The 15,688-nt window shown below is 35.7% G+C and overlaps 1 protein-coding gene across 8 annotated transcripts in view; it reads left to right on the top strand.

Annotated features, from left to right (window-relative positions):
• Positions 1–15,688, top strand: part of EPS8 (epidermal growth factor receptor pathway substrate 8) — a 176,546-nt gene that overhangs the window by 133,314 nt on the left and 27,544 nt on the right. For all 8 annotated transcript variants that reach the window (XM_055318548.1, XM_055318543.1, XM_055318540.1 and 5 more), the window contains 5 exons: positions 751–877; positions 2,620–2,708; positions 3,095–3,169; positions 7,963–8,111; positions 11,046–11,229. In XM_055318548.1, the coding sequence (XP_055174523.1) occupies positions 751–877; positions 2,620–2,708; positions 3,095–3,169; positions 7,963–8,111; positions 11,046–11,229 (624 nt within the window). The remainder of the gene's footprint in view (positions 1–750; positions 878–2,619; positions 2,709–3,094; positions 3,170–7,962; positions 8,112–11,045; positions 11,230–15,688) is intronic.

Raw genomic sequence — 15,688 nt, 5'->3', positions numbered from 1 at the left:
AGTTTATTCAGAAACAAATACTCAGAGGAATTTGAAGTTTGGAATTCAACTTTTATATTATACCATTATTTATTATACTTATAAGTTTATCTAATGCCAGTTTCTAGTCTTTGAAATTAGAAGAAAGTTAAGTTTCCCATGTACTAGAGAAAGTCAGCTATGACTGTAGTATATGATATAATTGAAATTGATCCAATAATCCCTGAAAGCATAATTCATCATTAATTCTATTTTGACTTGTAAAGGCTATCATTAATGATGATTATTCTAGATTATCTGTTTATTAGGTTACCACAACATTCTATATGCCTTTAATTCCATTAAATAATATTGTTGGTACTTTATTGGAACATTTATGAGAAAAACAAAAATGTTCATTGCTCTTCTAACAAGGTATTTCTTAGAATTTTTTCCCCTAACTTTATGTGAGAGAACACTAGAAGAAAATTAGAGTAGTTGAAAATAATTAATAATCTGAATAGATATTGTGAATGCTTTCTTTATGGTATTGAAGATAGAACAGAATTAAGCTAAAGAAAAATGTAAATGTCAGACTTTAGCCACAGCATAGGTATATTTAGTTCAATTCTTTTTCTTAGAATTAGTAATAAACTTGAAATTTGCATGTAGGAGGTATTTCTTTTTGTTTTTATTTTCTGATTTTTCTTTACTTAATAATAGTATACATACAGTCAAAGCAAAAGTGGTTTTATTTTGTCTTATATTTTATTCTGTAATTTCTAATTCCAGCAAATATTAAACCACATTTTGGATGACATTGAATTTTTTATCACAAAACTCCAAAAAGCAGCTGAAGCATTTTCTGAGCTTTCTAAAAGGAAGAAAAGTAAGAAAGGTAAAAAGAAAGGCCCAGGAGGTAAGTTGGATTTTCTTAATCTTCTAAAGACTATTCAGAACTCCAGTGCTAGGCAGAGTTTCTGCCCTTGTGAACTGCTCAGCAAAACCCCATTGACAGTGGGCCAAAGTCCCTTTTCTAGTTTAGGGATAGCACTTAGGAGTTAGGCAGAAACTAAGAGGCCAGGAAATAGTCCATTTTGGTTCCAAGTTGGCTAAAGTAAGAAAAGACTCTAGGATATTTTATCTAAATCACAGAGACTCTGAGATTCAGCTAGTGACCATCTCTTCATAGCTTGAAATTAGTGGCTGTAAAATTAACGTCTGTTAAAGAAAGTCATAGCTCTATTCTTCCCATATTTTGATTTATTTTATTGTGAATATAGAGTCTCATTATTTTGTTAAAAGGATTTGTTTTTCTCATTAAAATAGTTACAAATATCAATGGATTTGAATTTCTTGATCACAGAACTCCCAAACAATATATTCATGTCATGTATATGCATTTTTTGAGTATGCTATAGTTAGCTATTTAAAATGGCATCAAAAAACTTATAATTGTGGAACAAATGAAGTACATAAAGAATAGTAAGTAAATATCCCTTTCATGACACGCAACATCCCAGTCTGTCTCTAGCGCATGTCTACAAAAACACGTGACCTATAGAATTATCTTCCAGATGTGTACATCTGGATATCCCTCACCTCCCTATATTCTGAAATTAAATATTATTACATCCTATGTCTCAAACCACTTATCCTTGCTGTAATCTTTATGAAGGGTGTACTGTCCTCTTGGTCATCCAGATTGGAGACCACAGATTCTTGGATGACTTCATTCTCTAGCTTGCAGCCATAATTGATTTTATTTTTTTCACTGTGCTGTATATCCAATTGTTTCCCTTTTCATTTTCATGGCTAGTGCGTGTTTCAAGCTGTCATCATTATTTACTCAGCTCTCTGGGTAGTCTTCAAGCCTCCAGTCTTTTATTCTGGAAGGATAGTTGTCTTCAAGCTCTAAAGCAGTCACTTCATTCTTCTGAATAGCGTGTTAATTCCATGTTCTGTTGAGTTAAGTCTGCTCCTCCCCCTGGCAGTCAAGGTCACCCTCAATTCAACTTTGCTCTACTTTTCCATTCTTATGTTTCTCTGCTTTAGTTTGTTGTTTTTTTTTTTTTTTGTACATGCTGTTTCCTTGGTCATGTTTTGTTTTGTTTTGTTTTACTTAGGCTGCTATTTCCAACTATGACATTTTCCTACCAAATTGCCATGAGACAGACCTTTCAAATCCCATCTTAAAAATGAAACATCTTTTAGGTGCCCATTTTCCCATTTCCCAACCAGGTGTAGTCTCTTTCTACGGCACTTCGTTGGTGTATGTTTGTTACTTACCAATTCGAATCTTCTAAAGATTTTGAGGCCCTTCAGGACAGGGATTATAAATTACACATTTTTATAGTCTCTGCAGTGATAAGTGCAGTAATTGGGACATAAAAGGGCTACAGCATAAATCTATGGAATTGAGGAGGCACCCTCATCATCACTACCCTTAGTAGTGCCTAAGGGTAGAAGGATCCATTTTAAATGTTGGATCATCTTAGTTTATGACAGTGAATCTATGAGATGTAATAGAGGAGCTAAGTAGCATAGTATCTGGTATGATCAAATTTTACAGACACAAATGTGGCTTCTTTGTTTTTTCATTTAATATATTTTCTTAAAACTTTGCTTTCATCTCTCCCCCTTTCCACTTATTTCCTTTAGAGGGTGTTTTAACTCTGAGGGCAAAACCTCCACCTCCTGATGAGTTTGTTGACTGTTTACAAAAGTTTAAACATGGGTTTAACCTTCTGGTAAGTGAAATTTATTTGTATACAATTAAAAGAAACAAATGAAAGAGATCAAATTCTAGCCAGGATGTTCTTGATTAAATGAAGAGGTAATATTATTCTTGTAGATTTTTTGGTATGTATGTGGTGATTTGCTTTTAATTAGGACAACAGATAATAAAACCTATGTATCCAAGTGAATTATCATAAAAGATCAACTCCTAACCTTTTTAAAATTAAATTATCTTAATCTGACTTTTCTAGGCTGATGAATATATTAAAAATGAAACTAGTAGTGAAGGACTCTTCCTCAGAGTCTTTCTAAAGTCTATGTCAGAACTTTATGTGTGTCTGTTTTTTTGCTTAATTACATCATAGTAATCTGTTCATCTGTTTTCTTAATTCTGCAGGCCAAACTGAAGTCCCACATCCAGAATCCGAGTGCTACAGATTTGGTTCATTTTTTATTCACTCCATTAAATATGGTAAGACTGTTAATTTAAGAAAGTAATCACTCTTGGTATGTTTTTCAGCCCCAAGTGTCTGTCTGGAGTATCTTGACAGACACTTTCTTTCTTTACTTTGCATGGATACTATTTCTCTAGGCATCTACATTAACATTGAGAATGTGCAGTTGGAGAGTTTGAAAGAACCTTAGAAGTCATCCTGTTCAAACACCTTATTTTATAGCTGAGGAAACTGTTGTCTCTGACTGAGCTAGAGAAATAAAATAAAGATTTATCAGCTGTTAGTGTTTTAACTAGTCTATAATAGAAATAAATGGCTATAGTAATATAAAAGTGTTTTTCTTTCTCCCCAAAGAAGCTAGACATGAGGTGGTACTGGTACTGACTGGATGGAGGGCTTTGCTCATTTATTTATTCAGAAATTTTAATTGAGAGCCTATTATGTGCTTAGCATTATCAGTAGCTTATCAGGAATGAAACAGACATAAATTTTTACCCTCTTGGAACTTACATCATAGTATGGAGGGGCAATCAGTGAGCTAAACACTTGCATAAATAACACATTTTGCTAACAGTAAATGTTATTTGAAAAAATACAACAGGGACAGAGAACAGGGAATATTTCAGGTACATGCTCATGTAAGTGCACACACACACGTGTGTGTGTGTGTGTGTGTGTGTGTGAGGTAGTGTATTCTCCTTTTTGAATAGGGTTGGTTAAGGTGAGAAGGTGTCATTTGAGCAAATGAAGTGAGGAATGAGTCATGTGGATTTCTGAAAGAAGAAAATTCCAGACAGAAAACAGCTATTATAAATGCTCTTGAATAGTAATTGTAAATTATGTTCTTGGAATAAATAAGTATTGTGACTTGAACAGAATGAGAGAGATCTTAATTAGAAGAGGTTAGCAAAGCAACAGGTCATATTTTGTTGGTCCTTATAAGTGGCTATGAAATCTTTTATACTTTTGGAGTGTTTTCAGCACAGAAGGATTGCTCTGGCTATAATACTTAGAAATCTGGAAGAAGAAGGGCCTGAGATGGTTATTAAAATGATCCAGATCGGAAATTATAGGGTTTGGACCCGGTGGCATTAAAAGTCACAAGAAGAAGTCTTATTTTGATTATAAACCATTGAAGCAACAACATTGCTGGCTGATTGGATGTGCTATGCAAGAGCTAAGGATATCTCCAAAGGTTTTAGCCTAAGAGTGGAGGTCAATTAGTAATTGAGATAGAGAAGACAATAGGAAAAAACAATCTTTTTGGAGGAAAATAAGGAATTCAGTTTTAGACATGTCAAAATTTTGTTACATCTAGATGGAAAATTTTGATTTAGTAGTTAAATATATGAATTTGGAGTTCAGTGGAGAAATAAAGTTTAGAGATATATATTTGGGGATCATCTGCATATAAAAGGCATTTAAAACTATGAAATTATCACAAAGGTAGTAATTAAAATTAAGAAGAGGGACAGGACTGGTTGAGTCCTGGGCAGTTTCAGTGTTAGTAGAATAGAAAGAACCAACAATGAAAATTGAGAAGAAGTCATCAAGTCAAGGAGAAGAAAGATAAGAGGAGAAGAAAGATAAGAATATTATAGTATTCTGGAAGCCAAATGAAGAAAATGTGTCCAATAGAAGAATTGAGCAACTGTGTCAGATATCTCTTTGGTGGAAGCTGACTTAACCTCCATGTTCTTGTTATAGCTGTACAAAAACGAAGAAAGATGACTTATCTTTAAGGAGGTGACTCTGAACTTAAGCAGATAATTTCTGCCTTTGTCCATTTGGCCTGAATGTTTTCATATGGCCATACTGAACACCAAAGGAATATAGTCTCCATCATTGTGGCTATAGGTACATCTAAAATGTAGAGGCTTCTCTTTCTAGGAGGAAGAAGAAGAGAGTGGACTCTAGGGAACAATTAGTAGTCTTTAGCATCCTCGCTATGTGCCAGGTAGAGTGATAAGCTCTTGGTACAATTATTCCTGAGAAAACTTCCTTCTCATATGTGTGTATTTTCACATAAGGCATAATTTTTGGAGCTAACAAACGGGTGTGCTGGGCACAATTCCCATTGTGAAGGAGTTGGATATTCCTATGAGTTTATCCAGCAAAAGTTATACCACTTGTGTCACAGGCCAGAATCCAAGATACATATCTTAATTTCCTGTATTTTCAATATGCAGCTATGCTCTTTCCTTGTATGGTAATATATTTCCCTTCTCATTATATATTTCTTCTATCTACAAATGATGTAATAGCCACTTTTTGAAGCTGGTATTATGTACAACGATCTTGTCCTACAGAACAGCTGGGAGAATTCACTAGAATAATATTTAAGAGTACACACCAAAAAGTGCAGGATTTGGGGGAAAGCATGCAACAAAAAGCAGATGGAACAATGGTTGGCCTCACATACAGACAGATGTGAAAAGAAAATAGGCTACAAATTACCCTTTTCTACAGTTCCACCAATTAGTTCAGTCCCATTTTTGTGGGAAGACAAGTGAGTGAGGAGTAGAAAGAAGGTGAAATACCTTTTAAATACTCCGGGGAAGACAGAGTTTCCTGCTTTCTGGGATAAGGCAGGTATGGGTGGAGTGGTTGTGAATGGCTCTCCCTGTCAGAAGAGCAAATGATCACTTTGTAGAATGACAATAGCGATAATGATAATTGTTAGTAATGTGTGATTATCCTGTGTATTATTCCTGTGATTGTTTTCTTAAAGAATAAGAACTATATGAAGCAGATAAATTTCATTAATTTTGGTTTAGGGCATATGAACACTATGTTTGGATTACTCTAATATTTATCATAGATGGAGCAAACTCAAATGCATTTATTATAGGTTTTACTTGATTATCAGAAAAAAAAATGTGAAAAGAAAGGTCCAAGTAACAAAAAGGGATAATATATCCTCTTCTCCTCAAGGGCAACGAGATAAGACCTGAAGTAGAATATGCAATGAATATTGCCTTACAAACATGAGGAAGTAATGTTACCTGCATTAATGTCAGAACTGGGCAATAAGAGATTAGAAGATGAAAGTCCAAGACTACCTCAATAATTTATGAATGCTTCCATATATTGCTATTATATATATAGAACATCAGTTTTCTACTTGTCTAGTTATTGTTGAATAATTCTTGCTTTGTAAGCTCTTGTAAAAATTAGATCAAGGCCATTCATATGCAAAAAAGCCCATAGTAGCTCATTAACAAAATTTGTATTCCTTATTTAGCACATTTGATACTGTCTTAGTTTCAATATTAGGAAGTTTTGACTATAAAGCAGTTTTTGCCACCTCATCCTTTGCATACTTTCTCACATATCATAAGTAGATGTGTAGTCATTACATAGAGGAGAACTATAAAATAATGGGAGTGGTTTCCCGAACATGTAGAAATTAGCCTTTGTGATCAAGCTCTGTATCTGAAAATGGATTTATTTTGTCTTTTTTATTTTTTCATCAAAAATTACTCCTTGTAAGTGGTTTCTCCAGTCAGAATATGTCTGTTGTTCCTTTTAATGTTTTCCCTACAGAGTCCCAGACTCTGTAGTGTCCACACTATATATATAAGTGCTTATATATAAGTGCTTATAGGGCTTGGAAGTAAGAGAATTACTGTGCCAGGTATTTTTGTTCTCAAGTAAAAGTCAGCTTCCCTCCTTATTTCTCATCTTTTCTTTCACTGATTCTCAGTCATCCCTCTAACACTATGTCTTTTGCAATTGACTTGGTCTAAGTCCTCACAAAAAGGAAAACTGAAAAATAAGCAATAAGTTAAAATGTAATGTGTTACTAATCTGCCTAAATTGTTTTGGGGGACACCGAGGTGCCTCAGAGCTATGCTGTGGGGCTAAGAAGGGCTTCCTGGAAGAGGTGATATCAGAGTAGAGTTCTGAGTGAAATGAAGGGCCTTTTGGGGACCTGGGAAGCAGCACTGCAGATGCAAGAGACATACAGGAGCCTAGCATGCTCAGAACACTTGGACAACTGCAGAAAAACTGACTCTTGGTCTGGAACCATTAAAAAAATTTTTTTCCTTTTTTCTTGTGCCATATCTCTGGGAAGGTGAAATTTTTATAAAAGGGCTCTGGTTTCTGCTCTAGGAGATAACTACCATTCTTTAGCCAGGAAATAGCCTCAGAGAAGTCCATTTGGAACAGTTTCCAGACATACACTTATCATTTTGTTTATCAGAGAGTTGCACCTGTTTGTTTCTGCTAGTCATTAAAATATCAACTTTAAATCAGGACAATTTCCTAGAATTAAATTCTGGGGAAAAATACCATAAACTCAGAGTACCAGTTCTCATTCTCTCACTTTTCTCTCTGGGTCCTTTTATTTTTGTATGTCTCCATAGGCACAGCCATAGACTGTTAACTTGAGCCTCATTTCTCTCTGTAGTATTCATTTATAGAACCATATTTTTCAACTTTGGAATAATAGATTTGCCAGGAAAGTTACATGTATTTTTTAAAGCAAAAAAACAGATAGTTAAACCACCTGATTTAGAATTCTCTGGATAACCATTAGTATTTTCCAGGGAAAATACAGTCATATGCAACCAATAGACAGATCCTGTGAAAGTTGTTAAACTACTGACTTTTCATTGTAGATTATTGGTAGCATTGGGGTGGGCAGGTTGACTTAATAAACTGTTTATCATTCAATAGTACACACTGTACAACATCAAAATTTTGAGTATATAAAAACAGTGCTTGTTTTTGGCATGGATTTTACGTATTTTGAGAATATACAAGTATCACTATCTTGCTAAAAAATGATTTATTGTCATTTTAGGTGGTGCAGGCAACAGGGGGTCCTGAACTAGCCAGTTCAGTACTTAGCCCCCTATTGACTAAGGACACAATTGATTTCTTAAATTATACTGTCAACAATGATGAAAGACAGCTGTGGATGTCACTGGGAGAAACTTGGATGAAAGCCAGGTAAACATGTATGAGTTTAAAACCTATAATACTTCAGGTCTTGTTGTGATTACATGAATCTAACAAGACATTTATTTAGCCTTCTATGTATGAAGGACTAGGCATTACAGGCGAAAAAGGCTAGACCCTTAAAAAGCTAGTCTAATGGAGAAGATACAAAGTGTATACAATATAAGGCACGTAAGTACCAGAAGTGACTTATAAACTGCTGTTGTTTGGCAAGGGAGAGCCATCAGGAATAGGATTTGAAGAGGGGGGGTAATTAGCTTTCAAAGAAGAGCTGGCATTTCAAATCAATAGATAATAGTGCTAGTATATTAGGTAATATATATGTACACGCTATACAGATAGTATTTGCTAGGCAGTCTTCCATGAACTTTACATAAGTAATGTTGGTATCCCCATTTTACAGATAACAAAACTGAGGCATAGTGTGGTTAAGTAATTTGCTCACAGCCATATAACTCCTAAGTGGCAGATCTGCAATTTGAACCTAGGCGGTCTGGCTCTGGAGTTGATGTTGATAATTATTTTGCTATGCTGCCTTTCAGCAGGATGAGTAGGATCTCCACAAATCCATGGTTGGGAAGGAAGGATCTCCACAAATCCATGGTTCCCTCCTCATAGAGAGGGAAGCACAATGAGGGCATAAAGCAGGAAGTCAAGAGAATGGAGAATGAATAAGGGCTTAGCTGGCATATATAGTCTTTGGGTAGCAGGCACTTCGTGGGGAAGGGGATGAAAAGGGATGGTGTTAAATGAGGCACATGGAAATGAGCAGATGGGCTATGAAGGTTCCCACTGCCATGCTAAGGAATTGGAGAAGATTCTGTAGGCTATGGAGAACCAATAGCTTTGTGAATAGGAGTGTGGTATAATCACGTCTGCGTTTTAGAAAGATTGTCCTGCTAGTTGAGTCTAGCTAGGACAAGGATAAAATTAACTAAAGACAGGAAGTCCCCCCTTGGGATGATTATGCTGTGGTAGAGATTCGTTAGTAATCAACATTCTCTGAGTCTAGAACAGTAGGAATGGGAATGGAAAGGAAGAGGGGATCATTTTAAAAATTGTGTTTTGCCAGTAAAGTAATTGTGAAAGACAGATCATTAACATTGCATCATTTAACATCACAGTGCTAAAGTTTCCTAAGCAAGGCAAGTTATAAAAATATTTCTCATTTAATGATATGTGAAAAAAATAATGATATGTGAATAAATAATATTTGCCTTCCTTACATACCCAAATCATTTTATTTCCCTCACTACTTAGAGTAAGTCATTCAGTGTGTTCACTTAGAAGCTTTTCTTCCTAATGCTTTTGAATGGACTAGACTAAAAGTAATGGATCAGTTCATATTTTTTTTCCTCTTTTACTTCTTTTGAAACACATATAAACTGTTCCCACTTATATTTTGGACTTTGGCAACAACTTGTGTTGGAATATGGTTTACATATTGAATGGTTCATCAAGCACAACATTTTTTAAAAGCAATGTAGTTGTTGCTTTTATATTGAAAACAATATTTAAATTCATTTCTAGGGATCCCTAGGTGGCGCAGCGGTTTAGCGCCTGCCTTTGGCCCAGGGCGCGATCCTAGAGACCCAGGATCGAATCCCACGTCGGGCTCCCGGTGCATGGAGCCTGCTTCTCCCTCTGCCTGTGTCTCTGCCTCTCTCTCTCTCTCTCTCTCTCTCTCTCTCTCTGTGTGTGTGTGACTATCATAAATAAATAAAAATTAAAATATATATATATAAAAATAAAAATAAAAAATAAATTCATTTCTATTTATCTATTAACATACTGTAGCATGCTGTTTATATATTGTACTAAAAACTTGGTTAAATAGATTTCTTAAATCTATTGGATTTTCATAGTTTTCAGTCTTATGATAAGGCTAGGTGGGATTTTTAGTATTTTCCTATGAAACTTACTAAGTTAATCAGATCTCATAGTACAAAAATAGCTCAGGCTTTTTAATTTGTTGGTTTTGGGTCCTACCTCAAAATGAGAAAATGAATGACCATTAGAAAAACTACATCAAAAGGAAATCTATTGTTAGTTCTTGACATGAGAAATGGTCATTTTTAGATCCTAATTGGTAAGAGTATTAGGAAATTAATATACTGATTTAAAAATTCATAAAGATGAAAAGATCATGAAGGTACATAATAATTTGAATAAAATGTCTCATTTCATCATAGTAGAAATATAACCTGAAGAATTAATCTTTCACTTGTGAAAGATAAAACAACACAGTGTAGCAGGGATGAAGCCATAATTTCTGTCCCACTTATTTTTGTGGTTCATGAGTGATTAGAAGCTTGTAGAAATAAGCCTCTCTTAGAGTCATTAAATAATGAATGAGTAATGATTAAGATTCCAGATTAGTCCTAACTTGATTTTACTGATTAAAGCCTTGCTGATAAATTTACTTTATAAAATCAGTAATGTTTCATTTAGGGGACTTTATGACTTAAAAAAGTCATAAACATTAAGAACATTCTCTGTTGTTTCTCTTTTGGAAGATTTATCATACCAGGGGGTTTCACACCAATGGGAGGAGAGGGAAGGGAAAGATCAGAATCTGAAACTACTTTAGATACAAGAGAAGTTTATGTTCTAAATACTTTTGACACTTCTAGCCTTATGCTCCCTTTCCAAATTTTCACAACCTGTATCCATGTTACAAAATTGAATTAATGGAGAGTTGAGGCAACATAATGAAAACAGATCACTGAAGCAGAATTCAATCTCTTTCATTTTATTGGCATTACAGACTAGTGTAAGCATGTTCACGTTCTCGTTTTGAGTGGAGAGAGGTCAGATTAGGTATGTTTGTTTGTTGTTACTTGTTTTTGTTTTTTGTGACTAATCTTACTGAAAGTAATTTTGAACCGGATACATTTAATTTTGTGCCTTAATGTTCCTCTACAGAGCAGAGTGGCCAAAAGAACAGTTTATCGCACCATATGTCCCACGATTCCGCAACGGTTGGGAGCCCCCCATGCTGAACTTCATGGGAGCACCAATGGAACAAGATTTTTATCAGTTGGCCGAGTCTGTGGCCAATGTAGCTGAACATCAGCGCAAACAGGAGACTAAAAGATTATCCACAGAGGTAAGGTTCTTTAAAATTACTTTTTGTGGAAAGTGCAATCACCTGTGCATTGCTTTGTAATTGTGATTGTGAGTTCTCTTTTTATCAATCAATCCAAAGATTGTTCTAGAACCAGTGACTGTATGTCCTGCTGCCCTTAGTTACCTCTCACCTCTTTGTCGTTGCTGTGACAGTTGCTCTGTTTCCCTGTGAAGCTGAACTGCAGCCCACATCACTCCTTAGAGTCTTGCCAGCCCTTACCCCTACCACCTGCTAGTGCTCCCTGAGCCCAGTTTTGAGTGCCTACTTTCCCTCCTTGTCAGAGGATTGCCTTACTGCTGCTTGGCTTGTTTTTGTTTTTCTCTCCACGTGAGACCCTTGAGACAGATCCCTGAACCTAGGTCCCTGAAGCCTGTCCCAAGCAGTTCTTTGTCAAATGTCCCATTTCTTCCCTCCTTCCTTCTTTCCATCCTTCCTTTCCTCGTTCCTTCCTTCCACCTAGTTCTAAACCCTGAAACCCTCTCAACCTGGCTTGAAGGCCAGAGTTTCTTCTGGACTCAATCCCCAGGCTCAAATGATCATTTATAACACTATTATACCCTGAAGAGATTACAAAATTTGTTGTACCTTTTAAGTATTTAGTAAGCTTTAGTGTGTAACCTATTTGGGGAGCAAATTGAGGGATTGAAACTGGGTAAATTATCTCTGCACATTTCTTAAAAATAATTTTCCTTTGCTTGTCAGAAAAGAGAAGCAAGCATTCCTTAAAGCTGAACCAAACCCAATAGGAGGATCAGAACCCAAGGAATTAGATGAATGAGGTCTAGTTTGGAGAAGAAACAATAAATGATGACTAGACCCTCATTGAAGTACTGTTCACGTCCTTTATTTAATTCTTTAGATTAATTTTCTCAAATTACTGTGACAAACATGATATGAAAGAATGATTAGCTACCAGAGTAAATACTCACTTTAAAGGAGAAACACATCAAATTTTGAAAAATCAGTCCCTTGGATAATAACCATAATATTATAGAAGGCTGGTTAAATGTCAAACCTTGAGAAATAAAGCTTTGAAGATATATATACATATTTTTTTACTAATGTAATTGTTTTTCCCTCTGGTGCATCTAAGGATACAGCCTATAACTGCCCATCTTTCTAAATGAGTGATTAAGAAGATGACCTCACAGCCTTTGCATTGGTTGGCAGTCCCTCTCCAGACCTTGGCACTGTGGATTTTCTAGTTCAGATCTCATCACTGTGGATTTCCTTTCCTCATAGAGGGCAACCTTTCTAGAGGAAAATAGATGTAATCAAACATGAAATTATGACACACTTGTTGCTATAGTTACAGCTATTTTCAAATCACAGAAATTTCTGGCTTACATAAGTCTTTATATCTTAAATAAGAAAATACATCCACTTAATAATGCATGTCCTCCGAAATTCACTTTCGTGAGTTCTTTTTTTTTTTTTAATTATGTATTTAAAGAGAGAGTAATGTGTTTCTGGGCTTCCAGTGTAAAAGTTGTCTACTCTCACTGAATAAGTAGTTTTAAAGGAAGAATTATTGAGAATCTTCCCTTGTAATGAGTTATCACTTTCCTGTTGTAAACTGTTTTCCATTTTATAGCTAAAGTAGTTATTCAGAGCTTTAAAAAATGAAATGAAAAGTTCCTGCTAGCTGTTTTAGGGGATTTTATGCCTTATGAATTTGTTGGAAAAGAGGCCAACTAATGGTGATTTAAACTAATGGTGATTTCAGGGTATAAGAAGAGAAACTATTATACTTTATTGCTACTAAAATAAATACACTCAGGACAAGACTTGGATGATTCAGGATCTGATGGTTTTGTATAGAATCAAAATGCATAGGTGACATAGAGTGTCAAATATGGATAGTGGTACTCAACTTCTTTATTTCCTCTGAACTAGCAGCAGCCCTAAACAAGCTTGTGTAGTTATCACAGTTATTCATCATCATTTCTCTCCTCCCTTGCAATATTTCCAGTCAGTCTCGGGACCCAGTGATCTCATGCTGGCTGACCTCACTCTGTTCTGTTCAGAGTTAGCCAAAGGTGAAGGTGACTCAAAGGGGAAGGTGGCTCTAGTTCTTGCACTACTCCAACTATAACATCCTTTAATAAAAAAAGAATTGCCTGATCACCTAGTGCCTCTTCTCTCAAGTAGGGAAATGATAAACTGAATTAATTAAGCTACTTATTTGTTATTTTTAATTTCAGCCTTATTGAGCTATAGTTGACAAAACCAAGATATTTAAGGTGTTCATCTGGTGAAGGATCCCCCCCCCCCCAGTTAATTGACACATCTGTCACTTCACATATTTATCTTTTTTTCTTTTGGTGAGGACATTTAAGTTCTATTAGCAAATTTCAGTTACACAATATAGTGTTATCAGCTACACTCACCATGTTTTACATTAGATCCTCCACCATATTCATTTATAGCTGAAAGTTTGTACCCTTTTACCAACTTCTCTCATTTCCCCCAGCCTTTGGCAACCACTTTTCTATTGTTTATAAGTTCAATTTTTTTTTTTTTGGATTTTACCTATAAACAATACCATGCAGTATTTTTCTTTTCCTGTTTGGCTTATTTCTGCTTTTCAAAGCAGAATGCTTTTAGAGTCCATCTATGTTGTTGTAAATAACAAGATTTGCTTTTCTGTCATAGCTGAATAAAATTTTATTGTGTATATATAACACATCTTTACCCATTTATCTGTTTATGGACACTTCGGTTGTTTCCATATTGTGAAAAATGCTGCTGTGAACATGGAGATGCAGATATCTCTTCAAGATCCTAATTTCAGGGGCATCCCCGGTGGCTCAGTGGTTTAGTGCCTTCAGCCCAGGGCATGATCCTGGAGACCTGGGATCGAGTCCCACATCAGGCTCCCTGCATGGAGCCTGCTTCTCCCTCTGCCTGCGTCTCTGCCTGTGTGTGTGTGTGTGTCTCATGAATAAATAAATAAAATCTTTAAAAAAATTCTAATTTCATTTCCTTTAGTATTATACCCAGTAGTGGAGCTGCTGAATAGTATGGTAGTTCAACTTCTAATTTTTTTAAAGATTTTATTTATTTATTGGAGAGAGAGGGGGGTAACGAGCTGTGAGGGAGGGGCAGAGGGAGAGGGAGAGAGAGAGAGCAAGAGAAACAGACTCCATGCTGAGCAGAGAGCCCCACATGCGGCTTGATCCCAGGACACGGAGATCATAACCTGAGTTGAAGGCAGACGCTTAACTGAACCACCCAGGCACCCTATTTCTAATTTTTTGAGAAACCTCCATACTGTTTTGTTTTAAGATTTGTTAATTTATTTGAGAGAGAAAGAGCACATATGAGCAGAGAGAGAGCAGATTGGGTTGGCTGTGGAACAGAAGCAGAGAGAGATAGAATCCCAAGCAGACTTCCTGCTAAGCACAGAGCCAGACACCTGCTCAATCTCATGACAGGGAGATCATGACCTGAGCTGAAATCAAGAGTTGGACACTTAACCGACTAAGCCTGCCAAGTGCCCCCCTTCATACTGTTTTCCATAACAGCGGCACCAATTTAAATTCCTACCAACAGTATAGAAGGGTTTCCTTTTTTTTCCCCCCACATCCTTACTGACCACTTGTTATCTCTTATCTTTTTAATGATAGCCATTCTGACAGCTGTAAGGTGAGGTCTCACTGTGATTTTGATTCACATTTCCTTGATGATTAGTGATATTGAGCACACTTCATGTATGTTTGCCATTTGTATGTCTTCTCTGGAAAGATGTCTATTTAGTAGCTCTGCCCATTTTTTAACTAAATTGGGATTTTTGTTTGGTTAGTTGGGTTTTTTTTTTTTTCCTCTTGAGCTATATGAGTTCTTTATATATTTTGGGTTTTTAGTCCTTATCAGATATATGATTTGTAAATATCTTCTCTGATTCTGTAGTTGCCTTTTCATTTTGTTGATGATTTAAGCTAAGATATTTAAATGGTGAAAATTGATTTTTTTAATTTGTGTGTTTCAGTATATTCTAGGGAGATAAATTCTAAAGGAGCAATATAGTGTGGGTATTTTGACATTCACACTAGTCCATCGGAGAAACTTCACGTACTCTGTCTGTGTTTAAACACATCCCTACTCCTGCCAACTCTGTCATTAGGATGAACTATAGTAAAAATGTATCTAAGACTTTTCTAAAACATTTCTAGCTTCAAATATTTTGCCCCAGTGAGTTCATAAAGTTTAAATAGCCAAGGACCTCCATGCTTCCTGTTCTATTGTGCCTCTGCCATACTTCAGTTCACAAAATGAGTATAATATCTCAACATGAATTTTTTTCAGATCTTTTTTGGTCTTGTTTCTTTGTTTTTTTTCCCCATAGCTTTGAAATCATGGTGCTTATTGGGTTGCAGAGACCTCAGTTACCCTTCCTGGTAGCACCCAGTAGGCTCATGTTGAAATTGTGTTAACT

Source organism: Nyctereutes procyonoides, unplaced genomic scaffold (genome assembly GCF_905146905.1).
Source record: "Nyctereutes procyonoides isolate TBG_1078 unplaced genomic scaffold, NYPRO_anot_genome, whole genome shotgun sequence".
Taxonomy (NCBI): domain Eukaryota; kingdom Metazoa; phylum Chordata; class Mammalia; order Carnivora; family Canidae; genus Nyctereutes; species Nyctereutes procyonoides.
This window is presented reverse-complemented; position numbering and strand designations above follow the sequence as displayed.